Raw genomic sequence first — 13,844 nt, 5'->3', positions numbered from 1 at the left:
GTTCAGTTCCTTCTTGCTGGAATACTCCGACAGAGGGGAGGCGGGTGGGATTTGGAATGGACATGAGCAACACGTCTCAAAGAACAACGGTTAGGAGATGGTAAGTAACCGTTTTTTCCGAGTGCTTGCTCATGTCCATTCCAATAGGTGGCTCCCAAGCAGTTTCCATGGAGGAGGGGTCGGAATTCACCGAGTTGCTGACTGAAGTACTGCCCTGCCGAAGGCCGCATCGTGTCTCGCCTGTTGAGTGATGGCATAGTGTGACATGAAGGTGTGGATGGAAGACCATGTTGCTGCCTTGCATATGTCCTGAATAGGGACTTGCGCGAGGAATGCGGCATGTAGCACATTCTGATGCAGGACATGATCCACAATGAAATGCGCTGAGATAAGATGGGAAGCCCTTTCATCCTTTAGGTGATTGCAGTAAAGAGCTGTGGTGACTTAAGAAACATCTTCGTGCATTCAGTGTAGAAGGCTAGGGCACGCCTGGCGTCCAGAGAATGAAGTACTCGCTCTCTATTGCTGGCATGAGGTTTAGGAAAGAATACCGGTAAAAATATGTCCTGGTTTACATGAAGGTGTGAGACTACCTTGGGTAGGTACGCTGGGTGAAGGTGTAGTTGCACCTTGTCTTTATAAAAAAAACGTGTAGGGAGGCTCGGAAGTCAGCACTCTGAGTTCAGAGATCTTTCTGGCTGAGGTTATGGCCCCCAGAAAAGCCACCTTCCAGAACAGGTAGGATAGAGGGCAGGTTGCCATGGGCTTGAAAGGGGGCCCCATAAGTCTGGAGAGAACCAGGTTGAGATCCCACTGGGGAATGGGCTGCTGCACCTGCGGATAAAGCCTGTCCAAGCCCTTGAGAAACTGACCAACCATGGGATTTCCAAAGACCAACCTACCCGTCACGCCTGGGTGGAAGGCTGAGCTGGCAGCCAGGTGCACCTTAATAGATTATATCACCAACCCCTGTCGTTTCAGGTACAGAAGTGTGGTCTTGCGTGATGAGGTCCGGGAGCATAGGAAGGGCTACTGTCCTGTCCACTGATAGTTTCAGCAACGTGGTGAACCAGTGCTGGCAGGGCCACGCTGGTGCTACGAGGATCACCGAAGCCCTGCTGGACCTTGTGTATGAGCGGGAAGGGTGGGAACGCATATAGCAGATGACCCATCCATGGGAGGTGAAAAGCGTCTGCTATGGAGCCAAGGCTGTGGTTCTGAAAGGAGCAGAACAGCTGGCACTTTCTGTTGCTCCGCATCACAAACAGGTCCATGTGGGGATAGCCCCACCTCTGGAAGATGGAAAGGGCAATGTCCGCTCTGAGTGACCACTCGTGAGTGTTGAACGAGCGGCTGAGGTGGTCCGCTACTTCATTCTGTGCTCCTGGCAGATATGAGGCTTGTAGCTGGATGTAGTGTGTGATGCAGAAGTCCCACAGTCAGAGAGCTTCCTGGCACAGGGGAGAGGAGCGAGTACCGCCCTGTTTGTTTATATAGAACATCGCTGTGGTGTTGTCCGTCATCACTCAGACACACTTGCTCTGAAGATGGGCCTGGAACATCTGGCAAGCCAGGTGAACAGCTCTCAGGTCTCTGACATTGATAGGCAGCGATAGTTCTGGTTGTGACCACAGGCCTTGAGTTCTGATACTGCCCAGGTGTGCTCTCCAGCCCATCTCCGATGCGTCTGTGACCAGCGACAGTGAGGGCTGAGACTTGGTGAAGGGCACTCCCGTACAGACCACCTGAGGTTGTAGCCACCAGTTGAGGGACTCGAGAATCGGGGGCGGGAGGGTCACCAGTCTGTCCAGAGTGTCCCGGCTTGGTCTGTATACATTCGCCAACCAAGCCTGGAGGAGGCAAAGGTGCAATCTGGCGTGTTGTACTACATACGTGCAGGCCACCATATGCCCCAGAAGCTTCATGCAGTTTCTGGCCGTAGTGGTTGGAAACCGGCGGAGGCTCTCGATGATGCCCCTGATGCTTTGGAACCAGAACTTGGGCAGGGAAGCTCTGGCTTGGATGGAGTCCAGGAGAGCCCCAATAAATTCTATTTTTTGGGTTGGGACTAGGGTAGACTTGGGCCCGTTCAGAATGAGCCCCAACCTGCTGAAAGTGGTGTGTGCCAACACCATGTGCTCTTGCACTTGCACTCGAGAATTGCCCTTGATGAGCCATTCGTCCAGGTACGGGAAGACCTATTCTTGTTTAGAACCCCTGCCAATAACCCAGCTAACAAAGTAGCAAGTATAGGCTAGCACTCCCAAGCCACTCTACAGTTAACCTGTGTGTAATTTCAATGTGGGAGGCAGGGCTCAAGGTTTGAAGATGCAGTTTTATACAGAAAAGACAAGAATTACTTTTAAAATCAGGAAAAGCATTTGGCCTTTTCAAAGGCTTTTGGAGATTCTCCTGATGTTCTAGCCCAGTACATTTTAATAACTGGTTTGGTTCTGGCCAATAAGAAGGCTCATGTTCTCTCTATTCTTAACCACTTGTTGCTGTAGGTTGCTCACATGTCCAATGGCAGCATTACATATTGCAGTGATATTAAGAGATTAAAAGAGGTGATGTATTTCTATATCCTCAACAGCTCTTTCTGATAATTCTGCGGGTCACTTTCTTTTGCAGGGTGCTTTCTGGGGCTTGCTCATTGGACTGGTAGTTGGACTGTCTCGAATGATTGCAGAGTTTGCCTATGGTCCTGGAAGCTGTGTAAACCCCAGCAACTGTCCAAAGATAATTTGTGGAGTTCATTACCTTTACTTTGCTATAATCCTTTTTACGATCTCCACCATCATCATCCTGGGTATCTCACTGATAACTAAACCTATTCCTGATGTACATGTGAGTATTGTTGCCTCTCCTGCTCTTTTATTCCCACTCCTGCTCCCCAAGATACCGACGAGCTATGAAAAAAACCATCACTTTAATTTACACTTTACGAGTATTAATAAGTATATTCAATCCTAGAATTTAGAGTATGCAAATCATACAGGATCCTCCCACCTAATTGGGTTCAGAGTGAAATTTTACATCTTCCCCAAATTATTCCTTGGTCCTGAGATCTCTGGAAATGCAGCACTCTCGGCTACATAAACAAGGTTCTGGAGATTATTCTGTAATCAGAAGTACCTTGAAGACATTATATAGTATACACTGTGGAATAATACTGGAATTTGATCCCTAAGAGCCACAAACAGTAGGTGGTGCATTTTCTGTGGTGTAGCAAAGATTTCAGGAATGAAGTTGTTAAGGAAGGGAAACAGGAATTGTCTCCTACAGTATCTCCCTACTCTTATGAGATCCCTAATAATCCCTGCATATTTCTTAGTAAACATTCATGACCCCCAAATCTGATAGCCAGGATCAATGGCTATTAGCCAGGATGGGCGGGAATGGTGTCCCTAGCCTCTGTTTGCCAGAAGCTGGGATTGGGTGACAGGGCATGGATCACTTGATGATAACCTATCTGTTCATTCCCTTTGTGACACCTGCCATTGACCACTGTCAGAGGACAGGACACTGGGCTAGATGGACCTTTGGTCTGACCCAGTCTGGCCGTTCTTATAGCGATCTCCATGTGTTGGTTTCAGTATTCTAAGGCTGCAGCTTTGTAAGCTCATTTTGTTTAATGGCAGCTCTATGGCTTGTGCTGGACTCTGCGGAACAGCGAGGAGAAGCGTATTGACCTGGATGCAGATGAGAGGATTGAGGGACTTGAGAGTAAAGATGATGAATCAGGTGATTTCTGAATAAAATTCTGTTAAGATTTGTAGAAGCCATCAACATATTTGAGGTCCCTAACTTCATTCCTGAAGAAACAATGAAGTGCCTTGTACTCCCTTGAAAACAGATGCTGAAGGGCTAGTATGCACAGAGTTAGTGCAATAATTTTTCACCACTGTTGGTCTGGTGGGTCTGATGTAGATTGGGAGTGAAATGAATTACATGATGGCAGTCTAGTTCCCTGTTGATTTTTGTGCGTAGCACAAAAGACTTCATGTAATTAGATGAGAGGCTCAGGGCTAGAACAAAGTGAGTGGGTGGTGCTGGTCAGGGGTGATGGCAGAGTTGTGCGAAAGGACTGAATGAAGATGCATTTGGAAGTGGTGTAGGCCAGGGGTTAGGTTTTGGAACAGCAAAGGGTGGTGCACAGCAGGGTGAAGATGTTTTCTCAGAATTGCACTGGGGAAACTTGCACAAAACTCTGCCTGGCTCCAGGCTCTGATACCAAGCTCCACTGAATTCAGCCAGTTAATACAAAGAAGAAAAAATACAAAAACAGTTGAATAAGTAGAGAGAGAGCTGCACGGTGACCTGCTTCTCAGTCTCAGGCTGAAGAGTCAGGGCTGGAGTCTGTAGCCTGCTAGGGCCTCTGTGTACCATGTAAGCAGGGCAAAGTTGCCTTAAACCAGCCAGAAATAGCTGGTTGGGAATTGCTCCTTGCAAAGGATGTCTTTTCCAGCAGAACGTTGGAGCTGCTTCCTATGTAGCTACCCTCCCTAACCTTACCTGTGTAAGAGCCAGAGGGAGCATGTTGAGGAAGGAAAGTGGGTGTAGCTGCCCCTGCTGCAGATGGCAGTGTAGTGGGAGAGGCCGGGGGTGAAGATGTGGCCCATTACTCTGTACCCAACACTTTTCAGTCCTGTCGCAAATCATGTATATTTAAGTATTTATAATGTGCTTGAATCAGCTTAGTGATTTTTAGCATTTATGAGCTACCAGTGTTTTCAGCTGCCAGTTATCACTGCTAACTGGGAATAAACTGTTCTTCTTCGAGTAGATGCAGGCCCATATTCCACTTAGGCTGTATGCTCGCTTGCCCAGCACACTGGAGCAGGCATCTCTCCGAAGAAACAGAGGAGCTGCTCCCTGTCAACTGTGCTGAGGAAAAGGTTGCATAAGACCAGTTGAAATCGCTCCAGGTCTTGGGATGACTCTTCCGCCTCCCCCAGGAAAAACACGGACCAGCACGGAGTTGATGCTGGCACACAGGATGGTACAGGTATCTCCATCCCTTCCCTGGTACTGAGTAGGGAGGTCAGAAACCCTGTACTGTTGACTCTGGTTCCAGCCTCCGAGTGTCTGTTTAGTCTGGTACCAATGAGGGAGATGCTGGTCCCGACTGTTTCCACCTTGACAGCACACCAGGCAGCTACAGACTTCTGCTTTTCTGTCCCACCCTTTCCTGTGGTCCAGGATTTTGCCAGGGTTGTGTCACCTCTTGCCTCATTGATTGAACAAGCCACTGACCCCTCAGGTCTGTTTGCACTGCACCCCAGCTTTCCCCTTCCCCATGTTGTGGAAGCAGGGCTGGTACTGGAATTGATACAGGGGACCTCAGTACCGGGAAACTCCTCAGACCTCTGCAGTTGGCTCTGCAAATGCTTCTATGGTGGCTTTCACTGGCCTTGACATCAGTATCATAAGACACCCCAATATCACTGCTCAATTTGGGACCAACAGCCACTTCTGCGGTGCCGCCTCCTGCCTTGTTCCGGGCGATGGATGAGTCAGTTTTGCGTCTCGCTCCCTTTGGTCTCGCTCCGCCCTTATCTCCAGCATCCCGAGGCTCCTCTGCGTCTGAGTCAGTGTCATCATCCTCCTGTTCTCCATCGCCTGACCAGCATTGGGGACTGTTGATGGACTGTTACGGGTACCAGGATTGGCACACGTCTTGTGGTCAGGATGGAGGGCCCTGGCCCAGCACCTACTGGCCACCCATGCCTGACCTATGTCAGTGGCCTCCATGGAATCCGTGGAACACCCCTCAGTTTTGGAGGTTCTGCTCTTCGTCTTGCTCAAAGGCGAGATCATCAGCCAGGATGTGGTGGTGACTGTCCATCCGCTGCAGGCCCAGGCACTGGTGGTCCTTCACCCTGCAGAGCCTCCGGAGTCCTCCCATGCAGGCCCATCAGCTCTGGGACAGGATCTGGTTTGGCTCAGCTAAGGGGCTCATCATCATCTTCAGACGAATCTGTGCTGCCCAGCTCATCCTCCCCTTTGGTACCGGAGGATTTTAAGGTGTACCAAGGCCTTTTGCAGCAGGTAGTTGCTTCCCTTAGTATCCAAGTGGAGTTTTTGCAAGAGAACACCCACAAATTAGTGAATATCTGCAGCTGTCTGCCCTGGTAGAGTTGCCCTCCCTAGCAATGATGCACTCCTTGAACCAGCTAAGGCCCTCTGGAGCATGCTGGCTTCGGTACTGCCTGCAGCTAAGCACATGGAAAAGCATTGTTTCATTCCCATGCAGGGATTTGAGGGGTTTTACTCCCATCCAGCCCCAAATTCCTTAGCTGCAACTGTGGTGAATAACAGCCTGGCAGGGCTGGTTTAAATCAAACCCCAAGAACAGGGATTCTATATGATTGGATCTCATGGGCAGGAAGATTTACACTTCCTCTTCCTTACAGATGTGAATTGCTAATTAGCAAGCCTTACTATCCAAGTACGATTTTTTTTAACTGGACAACTGTGTCAAAGTTTGCAGAGCAGCTCCCGGAGGCCTCGCAAGAGGAATTTTGGGCATTTGTCACTGAGGGCTGCTTGGTAGCTAAGACGTCCTTGCAGTCCACACTAGAGGTCACGGACACCTCAGCCAGAGTGATGGCCTCCACGGTCACCATGAGGAGGGCTTCTAGCTGCAGAATTCGGGCAGTGCCCCTAATGTCCAGCAAGCCATTGAGGATTTGCCCTTCAACGGCTAAACACTGTTTTTGGACAAAATTGCTGCACTTCTTTGATTCCCAGGCCACCCTGCGGTCCTTGAGGTGTACACGCCAGCAATGCAGAGGTGCAACAGCGGTATCGTCTGCAGTGCATGTTTGGCCAGCCTTTCGCTCCTCTGAGGCAATGGGACTACCCCAGAAAGAGGGATAGATCCCACAGGAGAAAGCAGTTGGACTCGGGGTTTGGCCCCTCCCTGGTGCCCTCCACATGTCCGTTTTGATTCCTTGGTCCAGAGAACTGTTCCCATCCTTGCTCCTCCCTCCTCATCTCCCCTTTTTGGGGACAGGCTGGCCTGTTTTCAAAATGTTTGGGGCTTGACCACCACTGACAGCTGGATCCTAAGCACTGTCAGATTGGGTTATGCCATCCAGTTTCTCTCCACACCATCTCCCCATCCTCCCTCCCAGTCCCTCTTCAGGGACCCCTCTCTCATGAGATACTGCTCCTCAAGCAGGTCCACTCTCTCCTGGCTTTTGGAGCGATGGAAGAGGTTCTGCAGGAACACTGGGGTCACAGCTTCTACTTCCAGTACTTTCTGGTACCCAAATCCAAGGGAGGAGTAAGACCCATGCTTGTCTTTCGCGGCCTCAACAAATATATCAGGCACATGATGTTCCAAATGGTTGTCTGTCTAATATTCTCCTTGCATCGTCTCAGAATGACTGGTTTGCTGCTCTGGACCTTCAGGACGACTACTTCCTACTTGGCAATTTTGCTGAGCCACAGAAAATTCCTTCGATTCATCATGGCAGAGCATCACTTTTAGTACACGGTGCTTCCATTCAGCCTCTCTTCTGCCCCCCCAGGTTTTTACCAAATGCATGGCCGTTGTTACAGCATATTTCAGGAAGAAAGGAATTCACATCTTCCTGAATCTGAATGACTGGTTACTGAGGGACAGAACTCCAGAGAGGAAGTTCTTGCTGACCTCAGCACCACGCTGTGCTCGCATGGCTGTCTTGATCTCATCCTAAACACCAGGAAGGTAACCTTGTTCCCACTGAGAAAATCGAGTTAATTGGGGCCCTCTTACACTCCATGATGTCAAAAGTGTTTCTGTCGACTGACCGTTTTCAGATAATTCACTACCATCGCCTCAGTCTGCAGTCTGAGCCTTCCACAACAGTTCGGACGTGTCTGAGACTCTTGGGCCGCATTCCCACTTGAATGCAGGTGGTCCAGTTTGCAAGTCTGTGCCTTCAACCCCTTCAAATGTGGCTCAGGAAGGTTAACCATCCTACTCTTCACCCTCTAGACAGACTGGTCCATCTTCTTCCACTGACCCTGGACTTCTTGCAGTGGTGGATGCATGCAGAGAACGTTTGCCAGGGCATTCCCTTTATCCAGCTCTCGCCAACCATGTTGGTTGTTACTGATGCCTCTCTGAGGTATTGGAGGGCGTACCTGGGGTCATTGAAAGTATAAGGTCTGTGGTTGGAACAGGAGTCCTCACTCCTTATCAACATGCTGGAGCTGTAGGCCATCTGCAATGCATATCATGCTTTTCGGGACCGTATCAGAGACTCAGTGGTTCACATACTTACTGACAATACCATTGTGATGTATTATGTGAATAAACAAGGGAGAGTAGACTCCAGGTGGCTCTGCCTTCTGGCGATCAGGCTGTGGCAGTTTTGCATCGAGGAGAGCATTATTTAAAGAGCTATTCACTTGCCTGGGGTTCAGAATCATCTTGCAGATCATGTCAGCAAGTATTTTTCCCTGAGTCATGAGTGGTCCCTGAAGACACGTCCTCCGGGTCATCTTCACAGCTTGGGGCATCCTTTGCCCCAATCCCGATCATTCCTCAGGTCATCCTCAAACTCAAAGCGGATTGGGAAAAGCTCATTCTCATTGTCCCAGTGTGGCCGAGACAATGCTGGTTCTCCGAACTTCAACCTCCTGTACCATCCTCCCCATCCCGACTTACTCACTCAGAACCAAGGCTGCACCTTGCATCCTGCACTCAGCTCCGTTCATCTCATGGTGTGGCTGCTCCATGGATGTGTGAGGAGGAAGAGCAGTGTACAGCAGCTGCCCAACAAGTCCTCCTTAACAGTAGAAAACCCTCCACCAGGATGGCCTATTCAGGAAAATGGAAGCTATTTTCAGTGTGGTCACGAGCCTATAGAATCCAGCAAATCCTGGCTTCTAGTCTGGACATTTTGGAGTACCCACTTCGCCTTCAGTTGTTGGGGCTTGTGTTTAGTACATTGAAAGTGCATTGGCAGTGATATCGGCATTTCATCTCCTCCCCCCCCCCCATTCAGAGCAGATCAGTCTTCTTCAGTGCCATGTTATCAAGAGTCTTAAAAGGGCTCCTTTGTCTACATCCTCTGGTCTGAGAGCCAGTTCCTCTGTGGGACCTTAACTCAGTCCTAGCAGCCTTAATGGGACCTCTGTTCGAGCCTCAGGCATCTTGTCCCTTTCCACTTTTATGTCAGAAAACCGCATTCCTGGTAGTGATAACATCTGCAAGGCAGTGTGAGTTGCAGGCTCTAATGGCAGAGCCTCCTTATACCCAATTCTCGGAAGACAAAGTGACTTTGCGATTGCATCCCAAGTTTTTGTCCCAAAGTGGTCTCTCAATTTCATTTGACCCAGGTGATATATTTACCTGTGTTCTTTCCTAAGCCGCATTCCCCTCCACAGGAGCAGTGTCTCCACACCTTATACGTTCGGCAATGTCTGGCCTTCTGTCTGGGCAGGACAGAACTGTTTCGTGCTCTGCCTCGTTTGTTTGTGTCATGTGCCGATGGCATGAAGAGTTAAGCAGTTTCTTCACCAACTGTTTCCAAATGGACAACATCCTGCATTAAGGCTGCACATGAAATAGCTTTGGCTACCCCCCTTCAGTAGGTGCGAGCTCTTTCTACAAGGGTGCAAGCAACATCCATAGCATTCCTCCGTGACATTTCCATATTGGACCTTTGCAGGGCTGTTACGTGATCATAAATACATATGTTCATGAACCATTATGCCATAGCTGCATCTTCCAGGGTGGATACAGGCTGTGGTAGAGTGGTCTGCAGTCCTTGTTTAGGTAAACTCTGAACCCTGCCTCCTAGAGGGGATACTGCTTGTTAGTCACCTAAGTGGAATACATGTCTACATCTACTTGAAGAAGAAATGGTTACTTACTGCTTCAAGATGTGATGCAGATGTGTATTCCATGACCTACCCTCTGTCCCTTCAGCATCAGAATCTCGTTTCCAGGCATTTGGTGTGAGGGAACTCAGGGAGGGCCGTGGTGGCACTGCCTCATGTAGCTGGGGAGGGTCTGTGGTCACAGGGCATGAGCACCGCCCCTCTGCGGGTACTTTAAGGCAAATTTCTCCAGCTCTGGTGCACTGGGCCGTGCATATACCTAGGTGGAATACATGTCTGCATCAGATCTTGAAGAACCACAGGTACAGTAAATAACGATTTCTTAGTGAACTAGGAAAGCACCAGGGCCGCCCAAAGGGTGGGCAAGTGGGGCAATTTGCCCCGGGCCCCATAGGGGCCCCCACAAGAGTTTTTCGGGGGGCTTGGAGCGGGATCCTTCACTCGCTCCGGGGGCCTCGGAAAACTCTCGTGGGGCCCGGGCCCCCGGAGCTTCTTCCACTCCGGGTCTTCGGCAGCAATTCGGCAGCGGGGGGTCCTTTCACTCTGGGACCTGCTGCCGAAGTGCCCCGAAGATCCGCGGCGGGGGGTCCTTCTGCCCGGGACCTGCCGCCAAAGACTCCAGACCCCCTGAATCCTCTGGGCGGCCCTGGAAAGCACAGGGGTTTGTAGGGTACAAAAGAATTGACTGCAATGCTATTTGGTGGTTATGAATCACTCACTTCACACGTCTGTTGTGGAATTACAACATTCATCCTAGAGAGCTTTTGAATCATTAAGACCACAAATTTGGGGCTATTTCAATTTCAAGAGTCTCTAAAGAATGCTTTGTATCACCGAGACCTTGTTTTAATGCCAGTCTACTAGATCCTCACACACCATGTTTCTTGACCTTTGTGCTATTCTCTCTATCACAGAAGTTGGCGATGAAGGACAAGGGATCTTGAAGAAGGCCTACAACTGGTTCTGTGGCTTCGATCAGAAAAAAGGGCCCAAACTGAGCAAAGAGGAGCAGGAAGCAATGGAGAAGAAACTGACTGACACTTCCGAGGTGCCATTCTGGAGAAATGTTGTGAACATCAATGGGGTCGTTCTGTTGGGTGTGGCTGTATTCTGTCATGCCTTCTTTGCATAAATCCAACCTTATGCTCCAGAGTTTTTATGAAGGTCTAACTCAAGTTCATTTTCCTTTTGAATTTGCACTGTATTCTTCAAAAGATAAACAACACTACACTAGATCCACGTATCAGACTAGTTAGCTGAGATTTAATTCATTACATTGATTTATTCATTGTTATTTTTAAGAAGTTGGTGAAACTAGTTTGATTTCTATGCCCCTTTTTTCTTAATTTCCCTAAAGTGATCCCAGGTTTTCTTTAGTTCAGCTATATGGAGGGCTGTGCTATAGATTCAGGATGAATGAATCCTTTCAAAATATAGGCTGCCTTATGTAAGTTCCCTATGCATGACATTTTATTGATGTATTCCTTTGATACTATAGCTGTGTTTTTTTTTTCAATAAAATTTTTCTGTCTCTAGTTTCTGTTCCATATGTTATGCTATTTTTCAGTGGACTTTTTCCCTCTCTAGTCTTTATTCACTCTTTCTCCTAAGTGGAATATGAACCCTCATAGCTTCTGAGTTTAACTTCTGTATTTGTGCTGTTTGAGTTGGTTTGAAATTAGGCAAAACAAGTTTGGCCAGTCCTAATAAGAGTTGTGTTTATGCCTGACTCTTCAAGATTAGCTTTAAAAGTTCATACACAGACTGTGCATTTAGTTTTAATATGAATTTATCCTTGAATGTGAAAGCTCTATTTATAAAAATATATTCTTGTTGATTTTGATTCCCCAGCATGATACGTCAAAGTTAGCATCCATTTACATTGACTGTAGACCTCCATTTTATAAGGAAGGCCCTAGTGTACTCTTAATTCCCCTTCTTAGTGGATTTACCACCTGGTAATTCTTTATCATGGGTGAATGTTCTAAGCATCAGAACACTGGCCTTGTGTCTTGCTTCCAAGTACTCAAAGACATTACAGTATTTTTTCCTGTCAAATTATGAATCTTCATTTGTCAATTTTGCTACAAAATTTCATTTATGCCATGAGTAAGACTGTTACACTGTAGTTTCCCCAAGGAAAACAGTCTCTGCTCTGACACCATCTAAACAATTCCAATTGTCTTCACCTTATTTGGGAGTGTGAGACAGTGATGAGGCAATGACCTTGGTTTGGGTCTCAGAGACCAATATGGTGAGACAATGTGTGATACTGCAAGTCCAGGTTGAAAAGTGAAAATAGATAGAACTTCTTACCATCTAATTCATCTTCCCCAGGAGGCGTGGATACAGAGAAGGCACTTGGGAAATTCCCAGTTGGTACAGCTAATCTGTATCACAATGATTTGTTGCCTTATGTACTACAGCTTCCTACACAGCGAGGTGTAACATGCATCTCATCTACCTGCAGTACTGTACAGCATTGCGAACTGTGCTGCAACATGTAACAGGCAAGCCAATGTGGTCTTCTGTAAATCCCTTTAACTTTCATCACACTGTGCTGTTGTCTCACAGTCTGTTGCTACTTCAGAGGAGTGCATAACAGAATGTACTGTCCTCTTGCAGCCGCAATATGATCTTCAGGATAATTCTGTCTCTGCAGTATCCTGACATGTACTGCATAGTGCCAGATCAAATCAGTATAATCTAAATCCTAATGCAAACTGTCTTCTTTTAATGAATACAGCAGCAGGGAGCATCTTAAGTCATCACTTTGTTGTACTATGGAATTCATTATATTTCACCAACTATGAAGGTTTGTATGTATTAAAATTTTTCTAATGTGTTTGGGGTCCACAAAGTCAAGAGTTGGTTGTATAAGACAATGGAAAATGTGAAAAATAAAAAAAAATTGCTCTTTGATCACATGTTGAAATCAAATCTCTTCAGTCCTGGTCACTTGCACACCTGGGAGTCCAATGCCCATGTCTAGGGGTCTACAGCTGTTCATATGGTGGCTCTGGGTTGCTGTAGCAGATGAGATACTGGTGACTGAGCCCTTCTTGTGGATGATGCAGCTCCTTCTTAGCTACAGTTCGTAACTATCCTGAAAACACTGAGATGAGACCATTTGGATAAAGGCAGAAATAACACAGCTGGATCTCCCAGCCAAGCTGAGCAGCCTATACCATGACCCCCTTCTTGGGCAATCTTGATAGTCAGGGTCTGACCTGCTTGTATGTTTCATTTCTCCACCCGGGCTGAGTAATGAAGCTTTTTGGACCTACAGACTGAGAATTGCAGGGACAGACATTTGAAACACATGTGAAGTGACCTGCCTTGGCTCAGGTTTGACAGCTAGAGCTGGCAGAGTCCAGGGTTCACAACCATAGCCAAAGCTGACTGCTCCTTAAGGTAATTTGTCTTGCCCTGTAGGAGTTCTACTAAAAGCTGCCTGTGACATTGCAGTACTGTATGCCTCAGTGGATTGGCGATGGGACACGGAGCCTTTCACCTCTAGGTCACCAGTTCAGCTCCATCTTCGGTTGGTAAGTGCTACTATCTGATGTCAGTTTCATGGTCTTATTCATCGAGTTTATTAATCGAAATTCAGTCCAATTTCTAGTAGACTACTGTCTGCACCCCATAGGTGCTGTTAAACTGCGGCATATCAGTAGACAAAGCCAAGGTGTAAAGTGCACAGGAATTGAACATCCCTGTTCCTGTAGAGATGGGGGTGGCAGATTCTGGTCTCTCATCATTGTAAATCTGGAATTTCGGAGGTCAGTGGAGTTATTTCAGAAAAACATCCGGGAACCCTCATGACATGATATAATCAAATAGCAAGAGACTTTTGGGGACAGCTTAGCATAGCCTGTCATGTTTTCATATCTAGATGTATACATTTCCCATAAAATAGTTCTGCAAATCTACATTAATTTCTAGTGATATAAAGGAAGAACCATGTTGTGAAAAATCTGTAAATATCTAGGCTAATAGCACTC

The 13,844-nt window shown here is 47.6% G+C and overlaps 1 protein-coding gene across 2 annotated transcripts in view; it reads left to right on the top strand.

Moving 5' to 3' along the window:
- LOC117888214 (sodium/glucose cotransporter 1-like) overlaps positions 1 to 11,375 on the top strand; it is a 71,695-nt gene extending 60,320 nt beyond the window's left edge. For both annotated transcript variants that reach the window (XM_034791446.1, XM_034791447.1), the window contains exons 13-15: positions 2,632 to 2,847; positions 3,642 to 3,744; positions 10,755 to 11,375. In XM_034791446.1, coding sequence (XP_034647337.1) covers positions 2,632 to 2,847; positions 3,642 to 3,744; positions 10,755 to 10,972 — 537 coding nt within the window. In that variant the 3' untranslated portion in view covers positions 10,973 to 11,375. The remainder of the gene's footprint in view (positions 1 to 2,631; positions 2,848 to 3,641; positions 3,745 to 10,754) is intronic.
- The last annotated feature ends 2,469 nt before the right edge of the window (positions 11,376 to 13,844 follow it).

This window comes from Trachemys scripta, chromosome 15 (genome assembly GCF_013100865.1).
Source record: "Trachemys scripta elegans isolate TJP31775 chromosome 15, CAS_Tse_1.0, whole genome shotgun sequence".
NCBI classification, from domain to species: domain Eukaryota; kingdom Metazoa; phylum Chordata; order Testudines; family Emydidae; genus Trachemys; species Trachemys scripta.
This window is presented reverse-complemented; position numbering and strand designations above follow the sequence as displayed.